Source organism: Peromyscus eremicus, chromosome 14, assembly GCF_949786415.1.
Source record: "Peromyscus eremicus chromosome 14, PerEre_H2_v1, whole genome shotgun sequence".
Lineage (NCBI taxonomy): Eukaryota > Metazoa > Chordata > Mammalia > Rodentia > Cricetidae > Peromyscus > Peromyscus eremicus.
Genome location: NC_081430.1, coordinates 49,868,468 through 49,883,162, shown reverse-complemented (window position 1 = coordinate 49,883,162; position 14,695 = coordinate 49,868,468). Strand labels below are relative to the sequence as shown.

The 14,695-nt window shown below is 44.7% G+C and overlaps 1 protein-coding gene across 14 annotated transcripts in view; it reads left to right on the top strand.

The window, feature by feature from the left end:
• The first annotated feature begins 4,457 nt into the window (after positions 1-4,457).
• Positions 4,458-14,695, top strand: part of Atxn3 (ataxin 3) — a 36,259-nt gene continuing 26,021 nt past the window's right edge. For 11 of the 14 annotated variants that reach the window (XR_009382729.1, XR_009382728.1, XR_009382726.1 and 8 more), the window contains exons 1-3: positions 4,458-4,569; positions 13,553-13,717; positions 13,944-13,988. Coding sequence is in view for 9 of the 14 variants with exons in the window: in XM_059278984.1 (XP_059134967.1) it covers positions 4,546-4,569; positions 13,553-13,717; positions 13,944-13,988 (234 nt within the window). In the remaining 5 variants the exon portion in view is untranslated. Of the gene's footprint in view, positions 4,570-9,577; positions 9,669-13,552; positions 13,718-13,943; positions 13,989-14,695 lie in introns of all 14 variants that reach the window. The other 3 variants (XM_059278981.1, XM_059278978.1, XM_059278979.1) reach the window with 2 other exon arrangements.

Genomic DNA, 14,695 nt, shown 5'->3' with positions numbered 1-14,695 from the left:
TACTAGGTTACTTACAGAAGCATGGGCGACTCAAAAGCAGCTAAACACTAAAAAGCCCACCCTGGCATGGGCAACAACTCACAAAAGCTGCATCTTCTTAGCTCCCTTTTCAACCTACATGCGGCCCCATTGAAGAGTCCTCTCCCCTGGTGACTGTTTATTGCTTATAGAACCTTGGGGAAAGGCTGGTGAATCTTGAAAACTTTGTCTCTGGAGTTTCATGAGCTTGTCCTAGAACCCCCATTTGGGGGGGAAAAGTGAGACGGTCTTTTGCATAGCTCTGGTCTCAGCATACTGTTATTTGTTCACAGCAACACTGGTGTTTGTTCAATAAAAGAAAAGTTGGTGAAATCTGTAGTTTTGAAAGGTCACTGACAATGCCGTTCACTGGACATATTAAGGTGGGGTCAATTCATAGTTCTGAGGACTGGACTACACACGAGATCAAGAAGTTTGAACTACACAGTGACAACATAAACAAGGGGAGGGGGTGGGAGATGCACAGTACGTGAAGACTGGAGTGAGGGGCAAAGAGAATCACAAATGAGGCTCCAGCTCTTGATGCTATCACCAAATCCTGTCACCTCCGAAGTTCACATGTTGAAAAATGAATTAGTATCACGAGGAGTGGCTTTGGCTGTGTCCTGGCCATGACAGCAGAGCTTTCCTCTATAAGAGAAGCAAGTGGGGTGGCCGCACAGGCAGGCAGGTGGAGTGGCGGCGGCCGAGACGCAGTTGTAATAAAGACCAGAAACTGAGCTATTACCCGCTGAGGAGTTAGTGAAAACAAGCTCTTAATCAAGAGCTTGGAACAGGGGCGCCTTTAATCCCAACACCCGGGGAAGGAGCCGTCTCCGTGGGACGAGACCAGAATGGATCTGAACACTGTCTGAGGCCAACCCAGGGCCCAGCTGCTGATCCTGCGAAACCCAACAGCTTGGTGTTGGTGAGACTACACTGCTCAGCTGAAATTCATTCGGGAGAGGATTCAGAATCCTACAGTTTGAAGTCTGAGGAAACAAGATCAGCTGAGGAGTTGACGAATGAGCAAAATGTGGCCTGAGAACACAAAAGAAGGCACCGCCCAGCCACCGAACCAGATCACCAGAATCGTAAGTATACACTTCACCGACTGAGAACAGGTAAGCTCCCATCTCCAGACCAGCAGATCAGGTCTCTAGCCCCTAGGCTCTACCCATCGGAGTCCCAGCGACCAGACAGCTACCTTTCCCTGCTCCCCCACCAAAAAAAAAAAAAAAAAAACCAAAAACACCCAAAACAAAAACCAAACAAAAAAACTAACTCCTACGAACCTAACAACCACTGAAACCATAAGCACACCCTACACCAACTGGGAACAACTGCTCCCTGAGACAGAACCCACTAACACTGATTTGACTAAGCTGCTCCCGAAGAAACAGAGTCCAACAGCGCCAATTTAACCAAGAGAAGCAAGTGTTCTTAACCACGGAGCCATCTCTCCAGCCCTTCAGAGGCCAAAGGGAGCTTGTTTGTCCCTTCTGCTCCTCTGCCACACCAGGACAAACAAAAGACACCATCAATGAACAAAATAAAACTTAAGACATTTGGTCTGCTCTAGCCTTCATTGTGGAACTCACAGCCTCCACAACTGAGCAGTAAATCTCTGGCGATTTATCCAGTTGCAGGTATTGATAGCAGCCCAGCTTCATTTATTCACTTGAACAATTGTATCTTTAAGAAAATCCTAGAAAACATGGTTTGCATTTTTCTCCTCAGGCTCTTTTCCTGGTGAAGCCACACTCCTTCAGCACATAGGCTAGGCTTGTGTCGTGTGACTCTGTTCCTGGGGAGCTGTGAACAAACATCTCAGAACTGATGACAGGCCAAAGGAAGGATTCCGCCAGAGTCCAACTTGGTGAACCAATGAGTTTTATTGAGATTACTTACAGGAGCAGAGATGACTCAAAGACAACTCCAGCATGATGACAGCTCACGAAAGCTGGGGACATCAACAGCACTTCACAACTCCCAGGAAGCTCGACAGGTTGGAGTGTCCCTTCCAGGCAGCTTAGCTGGTCTCTGCTTCTTCCAGGCAGTACAGTTGGTGTGAGCCTCTTCTAGGCAACTCTGCCTGTCTGAGAGTGTCTCTTGGTAGTCCTTACTGCTTATATATGCTTGGGAGGAAGAAGCCTCGCGAATTCAATCAGTTTCAGGGACTTACTGAGCTTACAATGCCCCTCTGTAAGGGAATGTGTTCCCTGTCCTTAGAATATCTCTTTCCTCACTAGCTTCCTTGCAAGATGGAATATTTCTCCTCCCTTAGAATATAGTATACTGCACCGTAAAGAGCTTCCCTCCAATATGGACAGCTTTATCTGTTTTATCTCAAGAGGAAATTGCACACAGACTGTTCAACAAATAATATGGCACTTCCCTTGATCTGGTCTTCACTGGTAGTCTCCATTTCCTCACCTCTCACTTCCCTGCTTTTCTTGAACTTGTACTCACAAAGATGATCTTAACAGAAACAAAACTAAGCAGTCTCTTGTAAGTCTTCATGCCTCTGAACTTCCTGGCAGCATCTAACACTGAGTGGTCCTTGAAGCATTCTCTCCTGGACCTTCCATTTCATTATTTGTACTCTTCCCGCCTCCTGCTCTCTACCTTCAGGGCTTAGCTCTAGATCCTCTTTTCAATCTCTTCCTTTTCTCTACGATGAGACAGGGCTTCTTTGTGTAGCCCTGGCTGTTTTGGAACTTGCTTTGTAGACCAGGCTGGCTTCAAACTCAATGTAGATCCACCCGCCTCTGCCGCTTGAGTGCTGGGACTAAAGGCGTGAGCCACCATGCCCCACTAGTTACCTGTGTTTTAATTTTTTTCTTATATACTTATACTTCATGTGTATGCGTGTTTGCCTGCATGCGTGTATATGCCTCACAGTGCATCCCTGGTGCCTAAAGCAGCAATGGATCCCTTGGATCTGAAGTTACCAACTGTTGTGAGCCTCCAGGTGCATGCTGAGAATCAACCCCAGCTGCTCTACAAGAGAAGCAAGTGCCCTTAACCACGGAGCCACCTCTCCATCCCTTTTAAATAGCAACCAACTCCACCCCACAGCTCAAACCAGCTTCTAACTGGTTTCTAAACTCCAGGCCTGATGTCTACTACTCAAGAAAAGCACCTGTATGCCGCGCAGACACTTAAATTCATTCTTCCCCAAATTAAACCTTTGTCCCTTCTTCCCAAGACCTTGCTCGTTCTGCTTAGTGTTTCTGATAGGAGTATTACTCCTACTATAGGCGGTGCCTACAGTGGAAATCCAGAAGTCTTAACAACACCTCCCTTTCCCACTAGATTCTTCTGAGTCTGCTTCCTAAGGTTCTAAATGATCTCTCTCCATCCCTCAAATTACTACCAGAGTCATGACCACCATCATCTCTTCATTTCTCCCCAAATGCCTTCAAGTATTCTGTTTCCCATTGGTCCTTTAAAGTGCTAATTTGACCCTATATCTCTAGTTTTAAAAATCTATAACTGCTTGTCGCCTCTTTTTTCTGGGGGGGGGGGAGGGTCACCCTATGTAACCTGGGCTATAGGCTGGCATATCCCAGCTATCCTCCAACTCAGTATACTTCTTCCTCTACCTTCAGGTGCAAGGATGCTAAGAATGAGCCTTCATACTGAGTTTCCTTGTTGACTTTAAGGAACCTAAAATGGTTTCACGGTGCAAGATCTGCGCCCATCCAACGTTTAATCTTCATCAGCAAGCCACCTGCCACCCCACCCCACCCCCGTCGTCGTCCCTGACGCCGTTGCCAGCGCGCGCGCGCGCTCCTCCCAACATTTTGTTGGACTTTTCACTTCCCCACCCATGCTTCCTCCTTTAGAGCTAGATAGTGCACTTACCCGTGACCTGACTGATACTCATTCCAACAGGCAGAACTACCCCGGACACTGTACTGTTCCTAATTTCTTCGTGCCTCCATTTCCTCATTTGTATAATATTACAACAGACACACACATCAAAAGATGCCGTACTAAACTGCACTTAGAAATGGGCTCTAAGTCAGACCTAACTAAATATTAGCTATAGTCTTTTTCACACAAGTACTAGGTGTTGAGAGAATACCTTTTCTTGAAAGAGGTTTTCAGTGGGAGAGGAGGTATTAATTACATGCAGTTAAGAAGAAAGTACCAAAGAAGATGGAAAAGAAAAAAAAAAAAAGACAGAAAACCTGGCCACGAGGATCCTCATCTAGAACCCTAGAATCACAAGATTGTCTAGCAAAGAGCGGAGGGAGGAGAAGCTCCTCCGCACGGCAGGTGGCGCCGCAGCACCGCGCACGCCGGGGGAGAACTGGCGCCGGGAGGACCCACCTCCCAGGTCACGTGCCCCGCGCTCCCTGGCTCCGCACGCCGCGTGACGTGCGCCCGCCGTAGTGATTGGTTGGCGGGAGGCACGTGGGCAGAGCGGGTCGGGCCGGGGTGGAGGGGTGGGACCGGGGGCGGAGCTGCTGGAGGGGGCTGCTCCGCGCCGGGGCCGTTGGCTCCAGACAAATAAACATGGAGTCCATCTTCCACGAGAAAGTGAGTGTGGGCGTTCGGTGGGGAGCCGACCGGGGCTCGGCGGCGGGCGTGGGGAGCAGACTCGTCGCCTCAGGGGACTCAGGGCGGGGCCCGATCTCCCCCATCCCGACCTGGCTGGGTGAGGGGCGCTTCCTGCCTCCTCCCGAAGTGGCTCGGCTCAGGGAGCCTCCTTCATGCGCTCCCGGCGACCTCGCCAAAGAGGACCGGGCAGATAACCAGGGCTCATCGGGCACTTCGGGGGCTTCACCCGGGGGGTTAGCGCGGGCGTTCCTTTTCACTTGCCACGCCTTTTCGGGTTTCTTCTGTCTCCTCTCCTAGGGTCTAGTCTAGCGAGTCTCCCTCTCCACACCTGGTGGACCCTTGCCAACTCCACCCATGCTCCCTGACCTATCCTATGGCAGAATCAACTTTCTCTTCAACTCAGTTCTACAATGGAATGGCCCATGCATTTAGATCTTGATGATCTATCCCACGTCCTTCTGCAGATGTTACCGTGGCTCTCCCATTGAAGGGCCTGACACTTAGGAAGTAAAGTAGGAAACCCCGGAGTCCCTGAGGGAAGTCGTCATAAGAGTTTTTATTACGGGATGTTTGGGTTTGGTGTGCTAGCCGGTCTTTCCGGACTAGGAGACCAGCTTTGTTTTTAGGTATTATGGAATAGATTAGAATCTTTCTGCTGTGTGATCCAGCTAGTCTCTTCCTCACCCTAAATCCTAAATGGCTACGCTTAAAAGTATTGTTGTGACATCTTGAGAAACTGGTCTTTGCTCGCATATAATTATTAAGTCATTTGGGTGTTCCTCAGACAACTTTGGCATATGATACTATGTTTCATAATCGTTTTAGATTTGGAGAGGATTGCTAGTTGGGGCTATTGTTTAGTAGGAGCAAAGGGTCTTTGTTTTGTTGAGTACTTGTAAATCAGCATTTATTCAAGGCATTTAAAGTTCATGCACCACAAAGGAAAAACAAAAGTGATGTAAATCCAAGAAATTGTTAAATGAAGTGCTCTTGAGAAGACATTTCTGAGTCTTGGAACTGGAACAAGTTAGTCTGCGACAAGATCTCTTGTAGCCCAAGCTTGCTCCTGACTCCCCATCCTCCCCATCCTCTTGTCTGCCTCCTGAGCGGTGGGATTACAGCCATGTGCCATGACTCCTAGCACCTCCCCCCCATACATTTGTAGTTAATTTTCCAAAGGCTTTGGCATAGAACCCATTTGAAATGTGGTAGACTTTAAACACTTCATACACTGCTTCATGAGACTCCTACCATGCATTCTTTTAAAAAACATTGTATTACTGTCATGTGTGTATGATGCATGTGTGTGCCTGTGTGGAGGTCAGGACAACTTTACAAAGTCGATTCTCTCCTTGCAACTTTGTGTGAGTTCCAGGAGTCTAACTCGGGCTTATGGCAAACCCGTTTACACACTGAGTCATTTCTAGGGCACTTAATGCATTAAAATTTTTTTATGTGGGTGTTTTGCCTTTGTGTGTGTCTATGCACTGTGTGTTCTTGGTACCCACTGAAGGCAGAAGATCCCCCGGAACTGGAGTTGCAGAGGGTTGTGAGCAGCCACGTGGGTTTTAGGAATTGAACTTGGGTCCTCTGGAAGATCAGCCAGTGCTCGTAACTGTTGAACCATCTCTCCAGCCCCCACAGTCTTCTTTACAATATTGATTGATCCTCATTTGAGCAGATTCAGGGAAGGTTACTACTGAACCATTATTTCCAAAGTGCTAGCCTAACACAAACTTACTCAGGCTGGGGAGATGCCTCAGCTGGTAAAGCGCTTGCTGTGTAAGCATGAAAACCTGAGTTCAGATCCCCAGCACCCATTTAAAGCCAGACAGAGCAGTGTGTGTCTGTATCCCCAGTACCTTAGGATCTTCGTGCATACATGTACACAGGAACACATATACAAATATGCACATGTGCGCACACATATACACACATAAACCTTGCTTATTTACTCTGTGTGTGTGTGTGTGTGTGTGTGTGTGTGTGTGTGTGTGTACATTCGAACAGATGGGTGGGGGTGCACGTGTGTGTGTGCATATAGAGTCAGGAGGACCACCTTGGTGGTGTTCCTCACTGGGTTGGAACTTGCCAAAGTGGCTAGCCCCAGGTATCTGCCCATTTCCACTTCCCCAGCACTGTAGTTACAAATGGGTACCACCATGCTTGGCTTTTTAAATGAGGGTTCTGGGGCTTGTAGCACAAATACCTTACTGACCGAGGCATCTCACCCTTCCTGAAGAGTACTTTGCTTTTATCATCAACTTAAATATCCATAGCAAATGAACATTTAGTAAAGTCATAATATATTTCAATGCATCTGTAACTATAGGTTATTAATCGTATAAAAGGCCATTTTGGGAATATTTGAGCATAAATGCTATTTTCCAGAGAATTTTTTCCCTTCCATACCTGCCTTTAATCAGAGAATGATCTAGAGAAGACTTCAACTACTTCTCTAGGAATTAATTTTAAACTTACCCCTTTGAGTACTTATTATTAAGTTGGAATATAAAAACAGTTGTAAGCCAGGCATGGTGATGATACAGGCCTTTAATCCTAGCACTTGGGAGGTAGAAGCAGGCAGATCTCTGTGAGTTCAAGGCCAGCCAGTTTACATAATGAGTTCCAGGACAGTCAGGGCTAGCTAGGTAGAGAGATCCTGTCTCAAAAACAAAAAATAAATAAATAAAAGCAGTTGTCCATTGGTAGATCTCCAGTTGGAGATACTGTGTGAATGAATGGAGTTAAGCACATGGTATGTGCCTATATCTCAGCTATTCATTATGCTCAGACTAGAATCGCCAGAATTCCTGGCATATATGGGTGGGAGTGAGAGTTCCTTGAACATCTAAAACGGTGATTCTCAACCTGTGGATTGCACCCTTTGGGGGTCCAATGATGCTTTCATAGGGGTCACCTAAGACCATCTGTATATCAGATATTAACATTATGATTCATAACAGCAAATTACAGTTATGAAGTAGTGAAATTGTGTGGTTGGGGGAGGAAATGTATTAAGGGTGTGCAGCATTAGGAAGGTTGATAACCGCTGCTTTAAAAGGTGTGTGGTTCTATTTATTTAAAGGATACAACTCTTCTGTGATTTTTTTTTTTTTTTTTTTTAAAAAGACAGGGTCCCACTATTGTAGCCCTGGCTGGCCTGGAACTTGCTTTGTAGACCAGGCTGGTTTTGAACTCACAAAGACCTGGCTGCCTCTCCCTCTCAAGTGTTGGGATTCAAGTCACACACCACCATGCCTAGCCTCTACATATTTTAAGCCTTTTCAGGCCATATGTCTGTCACAAAGTCTCATTTATGTTCCTCATATATTCCTCAGACTCTGAATTTTTTTGTGTAAAATATAGTTTTTTAGCTATTGAGGAAGATTGAACTTGGGCCCATGAGCTACAGAGTTTACCATCTCCCAACTTTAATAGTAAATTACCAATACCAGCTGCTTTCTTGGATGTGATGTTTTGTTGTTGCTCTTATTCTGGTGCCTCCGTCACTGGCTACGGTCGGTGCAGTCAGTACCTGTACTTCCAGTGTAATGTGAACTGGGAGTGCAAAGCACAAAAAGATGGAATAGAGGCTGAGCATTGACCTTGTCACATCCGTCGTGCCCTTTTGTGATTGCCAGCTCTTAGTGACATTCAGGATATGTGGGGTTTAGGGAAAGCCTGATTCCAAATATTCGATTTGAGGAGATGGTAACAGCACAGAGCCTCTGCCTGGGTGTGAACTCCAGCCCTGCCACTTGCTGCTTGTAGGATTTCTGGAGTTATTACCTCTGTGGTTTTCTTTTTTTGCCTCTGTAGTTAATGACAAATTAGCTGCCTCAAAGTCACACATGCTAAGAAGCTGTCCAGAAGTCAGTGTTGCAGAAATGGTAACTGCTGCAGTACTCAGGTCTTGTGTTTGATGAACCCCATACTAAATAAGGGGCAGAAGAGATCTGGGGGTGTAGTTCAGTGGTAGAATACTTACTTAATATGGGCAAGGGACAAATCTCCAGCATAAAGGAAAAAAGAAGGACTAGGAAAACACTAAGCAGTAAAGAGGTGGCGACAGTAAGCTTTGTGGCTGTGATTTGAGCTCTAAGTCACACAGACCTTACCCACCCAGGGAGACCAGTCCACTATTGGTCTATTTTAGAGCGCACAATTAGGGTTGTATCTGTTTTCTATTATAGTTAATACTGTCACTGGGGTTTTACCTAGTTTCAGGTTGGACCCCAAAACCCGGGGGGTGACTTGGTTGCAGTTCCCTTTTGTGATTTTATATACTATCTTGGTAGAAGTGGAAGTGTAGTGTGTTTATCGTCTGGGCCCAACACAGTAAAATATGGACTCAAAATCATAGAATTTTAGTAGCAAAGTGAGTTTCTCTTCTACTTGGGTGAAATACTTGTAAGTGTTTTATTACATTTTATTACATTGTATGTATTGTGGTGCTCCATGCATGACACTGTACATGTGGAGGTCAGAGGCAATTTGGTGGGAGTTGATCATCTCCTCCCACTGTGTGGGTCTTCATGATCACAGCAAGCAAACATCGAGCTATCTTGCCAGCTCCCCACTTGGGTAAAACCCCGATTAGAAAGAGGAAACAGGCTAACTTGGGCAGTGGCAATAAGACAGAAAAATGCATGATCAGAGGTATAGATAAATAACTTTTTTGGTTCATGTAGAATTTGATCAGTGTGTGTCAATGAGATTTTTAAATTGAGTTGAACAATTTGTTTTTTTCCTTCCATTAATTATATTAGAACTATAGAACATATTTCCAGTAGCAGTACCATTTTACTTGGTCAAGGTTTGATTTTAAGTGCTTATTTTTTCATAATAAAAAGCTAGTTTTTTAGGGACTGGGAATGTAGCTCAGGCCTGAGTTTAATCTATCCCCAATACCAATAAACTGGGCATAATGAGACACAAACTTTTGTTTTTTAAGACTTCATTATTTTTATTTTATGTGTATGAGTGCCTACATGGATCAGAGTGTACCATGTGCAGACAGTGACTGAGGAGACCAGAGGGCATCAGATCCCTTGGGACTGGAATTACAGCTGGCTGTGAGTTCTCCTATAGATGCTAGGAACCGAACCCACAACCATTTCTCCAGCCTCCAAAACCCCAATCTTTAATAGCAAGAATTTTTTTTATCAAAATTTTGGATGTTACTATGGCGACCAGGGGCTAGATGACTCAGTGATTACGAGCGCAGGCTGCTTCAGAGGACCCAGGCTTCCCAGCACCCATATGATGATGACTTAGCCCTCTGCAACTCTAGTCTCAGAAGACCCAACCCCTTTTTCTGGCCTCTGTGAATACCAGGCATGTACATGGTGCAGATATACATGCAGGCAAAACACCTATACACATAAAAATAAAAATATCTTTAAAAAATATGGTGACCGTAGTTTAAGAACCCCACACTGAAGCATATTGCCTAGCAATAGGGCTGAAAATTGCATCACAGCTGCTTTCCCAAATGGAGTGTCTGGTTGCCATGTTAGATGTTTCTTGATTCTTTTCTTTCCTTTTTGAGATGAGGTCTCACTATGTAGGTGACAGGCCAGGAACTCATGGAGCTACACCTATCTCTGCCTCCTGACTGCTGGGATTAAAGTTGTGCACCACCACAGCCTGGCCTTGTCTGAATGTTTTAAATTAAGTATGTCATACATAAGAACACACAAGTCAAGGAAGCACACGTAGAAGCTATTCTTAGATGAAGTCACAGACTATTTCCCTACACCTGCTAAGTCCCCTCAGGCCTCTCCTCCAGGAACTAGCCCTTCCAGTGCTTACTTCTGCCAGGAAATTCTACCATTATAGATTAAGAGATTAATTCTGCCTATTTGTAAGCTCTTTTAATTTGTTATTATTATCATGTGTTTCTGCATGATATGTTGATGAATGGACACACATACCTCTGTGTAGAGAGATCAGTGGAATGTTCTCTTCCACTTTTAAGTCTGTTCTATGGTTGGAACTTAGGACACTAGGCACCTCTTACTTGCCCCACCCTGTACTTTTGCTGTCTTTGTTTGTTTGGTGGTGGTAGCGGGGATTGAACCCAGGGCCTTACACACACTAGCTACACCCTTAGCTCTGATGTCTACTCTTTTGAGTGTTGTGTGCTTTTTATTTTTTAAAAGTATTTGAGAGATTCATCCATATTGTTCCAGTTACTTGAATTTAATTTACTTTTAGTCTTATACACTGTTCTTTTGTAAATATAGTTCTGTGATCTAAACTGTCTTTGAATGCTTTCCAGTTTGGAAGCCTACAAGTAGTGCTTTGGTGAGCACATTTGCAGTGTATGTGTGTAACCACAGAGCACACAGATGGTAAACTGTGGTAGAGATGAAGGTGGTTGCAGAGTGGTTTCACTAGGCTCCTGTAACAGCTGTTGTCTGTCATTCTAAACCTCTCTGTTGTAATAGCTGTCCTGGAGACTGGATAGTAGTACACATTGTGAATTTTCTTTTATAAAAATAATTTTTTTTTTAGCTAGGTAGTGGTGGTGCACTGTAACCAGAGTAGTTTCTCTGTCTTGCCCCATTCTGCAGCCATTTCCAAATAATCACTCAGAGGCTTATATTAATTATAAATGTTTGGCCAATGGTTCAGGCTTATTACTAGTTAGCTCTTGCATTTAAACTAACCCATATTTCTTATCTATGCTTTGCCACATGGTTTGTGGCTTGTTACCTCATTTTCTATAGTCTTGCTTCCTCAGCAGCTGGCTGGCATCTGCTGACTCCGCCCTTCCTCTTCCCAGAATTCTGGCTCTCATGCTCAATCTGTTCCTCCCCAGCCCTCAGCCAATCAGCTTTATTATAACAATGAGCATAATCCACATCAGTGCACATCTTTGATCTTAGCACTTGGAGTCAGAGGCAAACATTTTTTCTTCTTCTTCTTCTTTTTTTTTTTCAAGACAGGGTTTCTCCATGTAGTTTTGGTGCCTATCTTGGATCTTACTCTGTAGACCAGGATGGCCTCGAACTCACAGAGATCCGCCTGGCTCTGCCTCCTGAGTGCTGGGGTTAAAGGTGTGTTCCACCACTGATTTCTATGAGTTTGAGGCCAGCCTGGTTTACATAGTGAGTTCCAGGCCAGCCAAGGCTAGATCACAAAGTGAGATCTTGTCTTAGAAACAACAACAAAAACATCTTTAGGGCCTGAAAAGATAGGTTAGCAAGTAAAGGTACTTACTGCCAAGCCTTATAGCCTGAGTTTGATCCTTGGGACCCACATTGTGAAAGGAGACATTTGAATCCTGTAAGTTGTCTTCTGCATCTCCTCCAGCCAATCAATCAATCAATAAGTAATATTTTAAAATAATTTTTTATTGTTTGTATGTATGTGGCATGCATGTGAGTGCTGGCGTGCACATGGCCATGTGTGCAGGTGGAGGTCAAGAGGTCAAGTACTCAGGAGTCATTCTCTCCCTCTACAGTAGTATCTGGGGATTGACAGCAGGCACCTTTACCTGCTGAGCCACCTCCTGCTCTGCTGTGGTTTTGATATACATTTCCCTGGTGATTGATGAAGTTGAGATCTTTTTGTATGTTCTTAGCCTCTTGACTATCTTGTGAAATGCTTGCATTTCCACTAGGATATAAGGTGAACATCTGTACATCTCTGCTTCATACTAGGCAGTATTCAGTGGAAGTTGCTCCTAGCAGTAGATAAACAGTAGAAGGAAAAAGAGGCAGAGACAAAGAATTCTGTCACCATGTGACAGAATACTTAACTCTAGCTCTAGTTCAGCCTGGACAACATTTCTTAGCAGACTGTGAACATAAGCTTGCTTTAGCTCTGTGTCAGACTCAGCTCTCTGAACTCTGCCTTCTTATTCCATAACAGACATGTATACTGTATCTACTTCAGCAATTACATTTTGTTTCTATAACATTGATTCATCAGGGGGAAATGCCTCTTGTAAGGTGCTCTTTGGAGTCATCATCTGCCGTGTAACATAGCTCAGACCAGGAGGCATGATGCCTGGCAGGTTGAGATCAGTAGGCCTTATTGGCCCCTTAGTGGGTCAGAGTTAACAGAGAAAGTTTTCTCCCATCTGCCTTTGCCCCCAAGAAAGGCAGATTTTGGGTCTGTGTCCACCGGACTCATCCACTCCCGAGTCCCCCTTCTTTACCTATAGCTTAGGAAAGCAACACTCTTAGACCAGGAGAGTGACAAGAAGGCCACTAGGTGCCGGGCAGACTGGATTTGGAGTTCGGGTTGGGTGCCAGCTGTATAGGAAAGCCAGCTAACCAGGCTCGTGGGATGTTGTACCCACCTCCATGAGAGGATGCTGAGGACTCCTTAGGGAGCTGAACTTGGCTGCAGTTCCTCTTGCTAACTTGTCCACTCATGAACGTGGACTGCGGTCAGCTTGGGACAGTTCTCCTTTTTACATACCACATGGAATGAGTCTGCAAAGTTGGCCAATGGAAGCCTCAGCTCTAGAGCTGGGTCTTATTTAGCCTGAGACAGAATTGTTCTCACTTACACCAGGTCTGGAGTTTGAAAGGACAGGCTTTTAATGTTAAATACTGACTAACTTGCTAGAAGAATGAATGTTCTAGGGGATAACCTTCCCTTTTTGCAGTAGTAATTTGCCATGAAATCTCCAAAGATGAATTCTTGTAGGTACTGAAAAACTCACAAGGCTAAATGTTTTAATAAGGTGATTTTTAGGCTTCTATGAGATTGGGTAGTTGAAGTTGTACTGTAAATCATTCTTCATTTTTGTTCCTATAGTGAAATAGCTGTAAAATAAATGTGGACAAGTGAAAATGCATATGCCTGTAAAATAGGTTTGCCTAAGGATTATAAAGTTTGTTTTGACTGTATTACAAAGTTAGTAATTACATTTTTTAGAAGATACTCTACAGATCCACTTAATAAATCACATTTAAATTTATTCTTTTGGAAACACTAGCAAGAAGGCTCACTTTGTGCTCAGCATTGCCTGAATAATCTATTGCAAGGGGAGTATTTTAGCCCTGTGGAGCTATCCTCGATTGCACACCAGCTGGATGAAGAAGAAAGGATGAGGATGGCAGAAGGAGGCGTTACCAGTGAGGACTATCGCACATTTTTACAGGTACTGACTTCACGCTAGCAAAGCCCGGGCTATTTTTAAAGTACGGGTGCTCTTTAAAGGAGGATGAGCCATTCTCCCCACAGGAGTCTGACTTGTTAATTATAACTCTGTTCTTCACTTGGTAAATGGGACTGTGCAGCGGGTTCTTATCAATGTATACACTAATGACAGTTTTAATCCTTTTCTCATCCCTCTCTGCCCACAACTGCCCATGAAAATTGAACAGCAGCCTTCTGGAAATATGGACGACAGCGGCTTTTTCTCTATTCAAGTAAGTAGTCTGGGGTGTGTGCGAAGTGCTGCCTCTTTTTAGTGCTGTTGTGCTTATTCTAAGTTTGTGGTTGATGTGGCACAGCCTGGCACAGCTTTTTATGTAACGATGGAGCCTTCAGTAGTTCCCTGGGTGAACTGTGTCTACAGAAGACTGCGCTCCAGAGTGCTACACATAGAGAGATGAACATTAGGACTGTAAACCTTAGAACAGGGCTTTGGTCGCTCACTTGCTTGGGACAGGCAGGGTCTCACTATATAGTCCTGGCTGGTCCGGGACTTATGTACATCTTCCCATCTGTGTCTCCAGACTGGAATTATAGGTGTGTGCTACCATACTCAGTTTAGAACAGGGCCTTTAAAAATTGCTTTCTGAAAGAGATGACTTCATTTGCATGTAGATGCTAATAGCTTTAATTCTAATAAATTACAGTGCTTCAGATTAATTATCTGTGGTACATCTGAGAATCACAGTGGCTTGCAGCCTTCCATTTGAGTCATCCTACAGGATTGGGTTCCTGTAGTACTTCTCTGGCTTCTGATCTGTGTGGTAATTTGTAGCCCTTTTGGAGGGTGGGGTTGGGATTGTCTCCAAGGCCTCACAGATGCTCAGACTCTACCATGGAGCCAAGTCCCATTAGGCTCCATTTTAATTCTGTGGTGGTTTATTCTTTATGGTGCTGGGGGTGATATTTAAGATATTTCTGT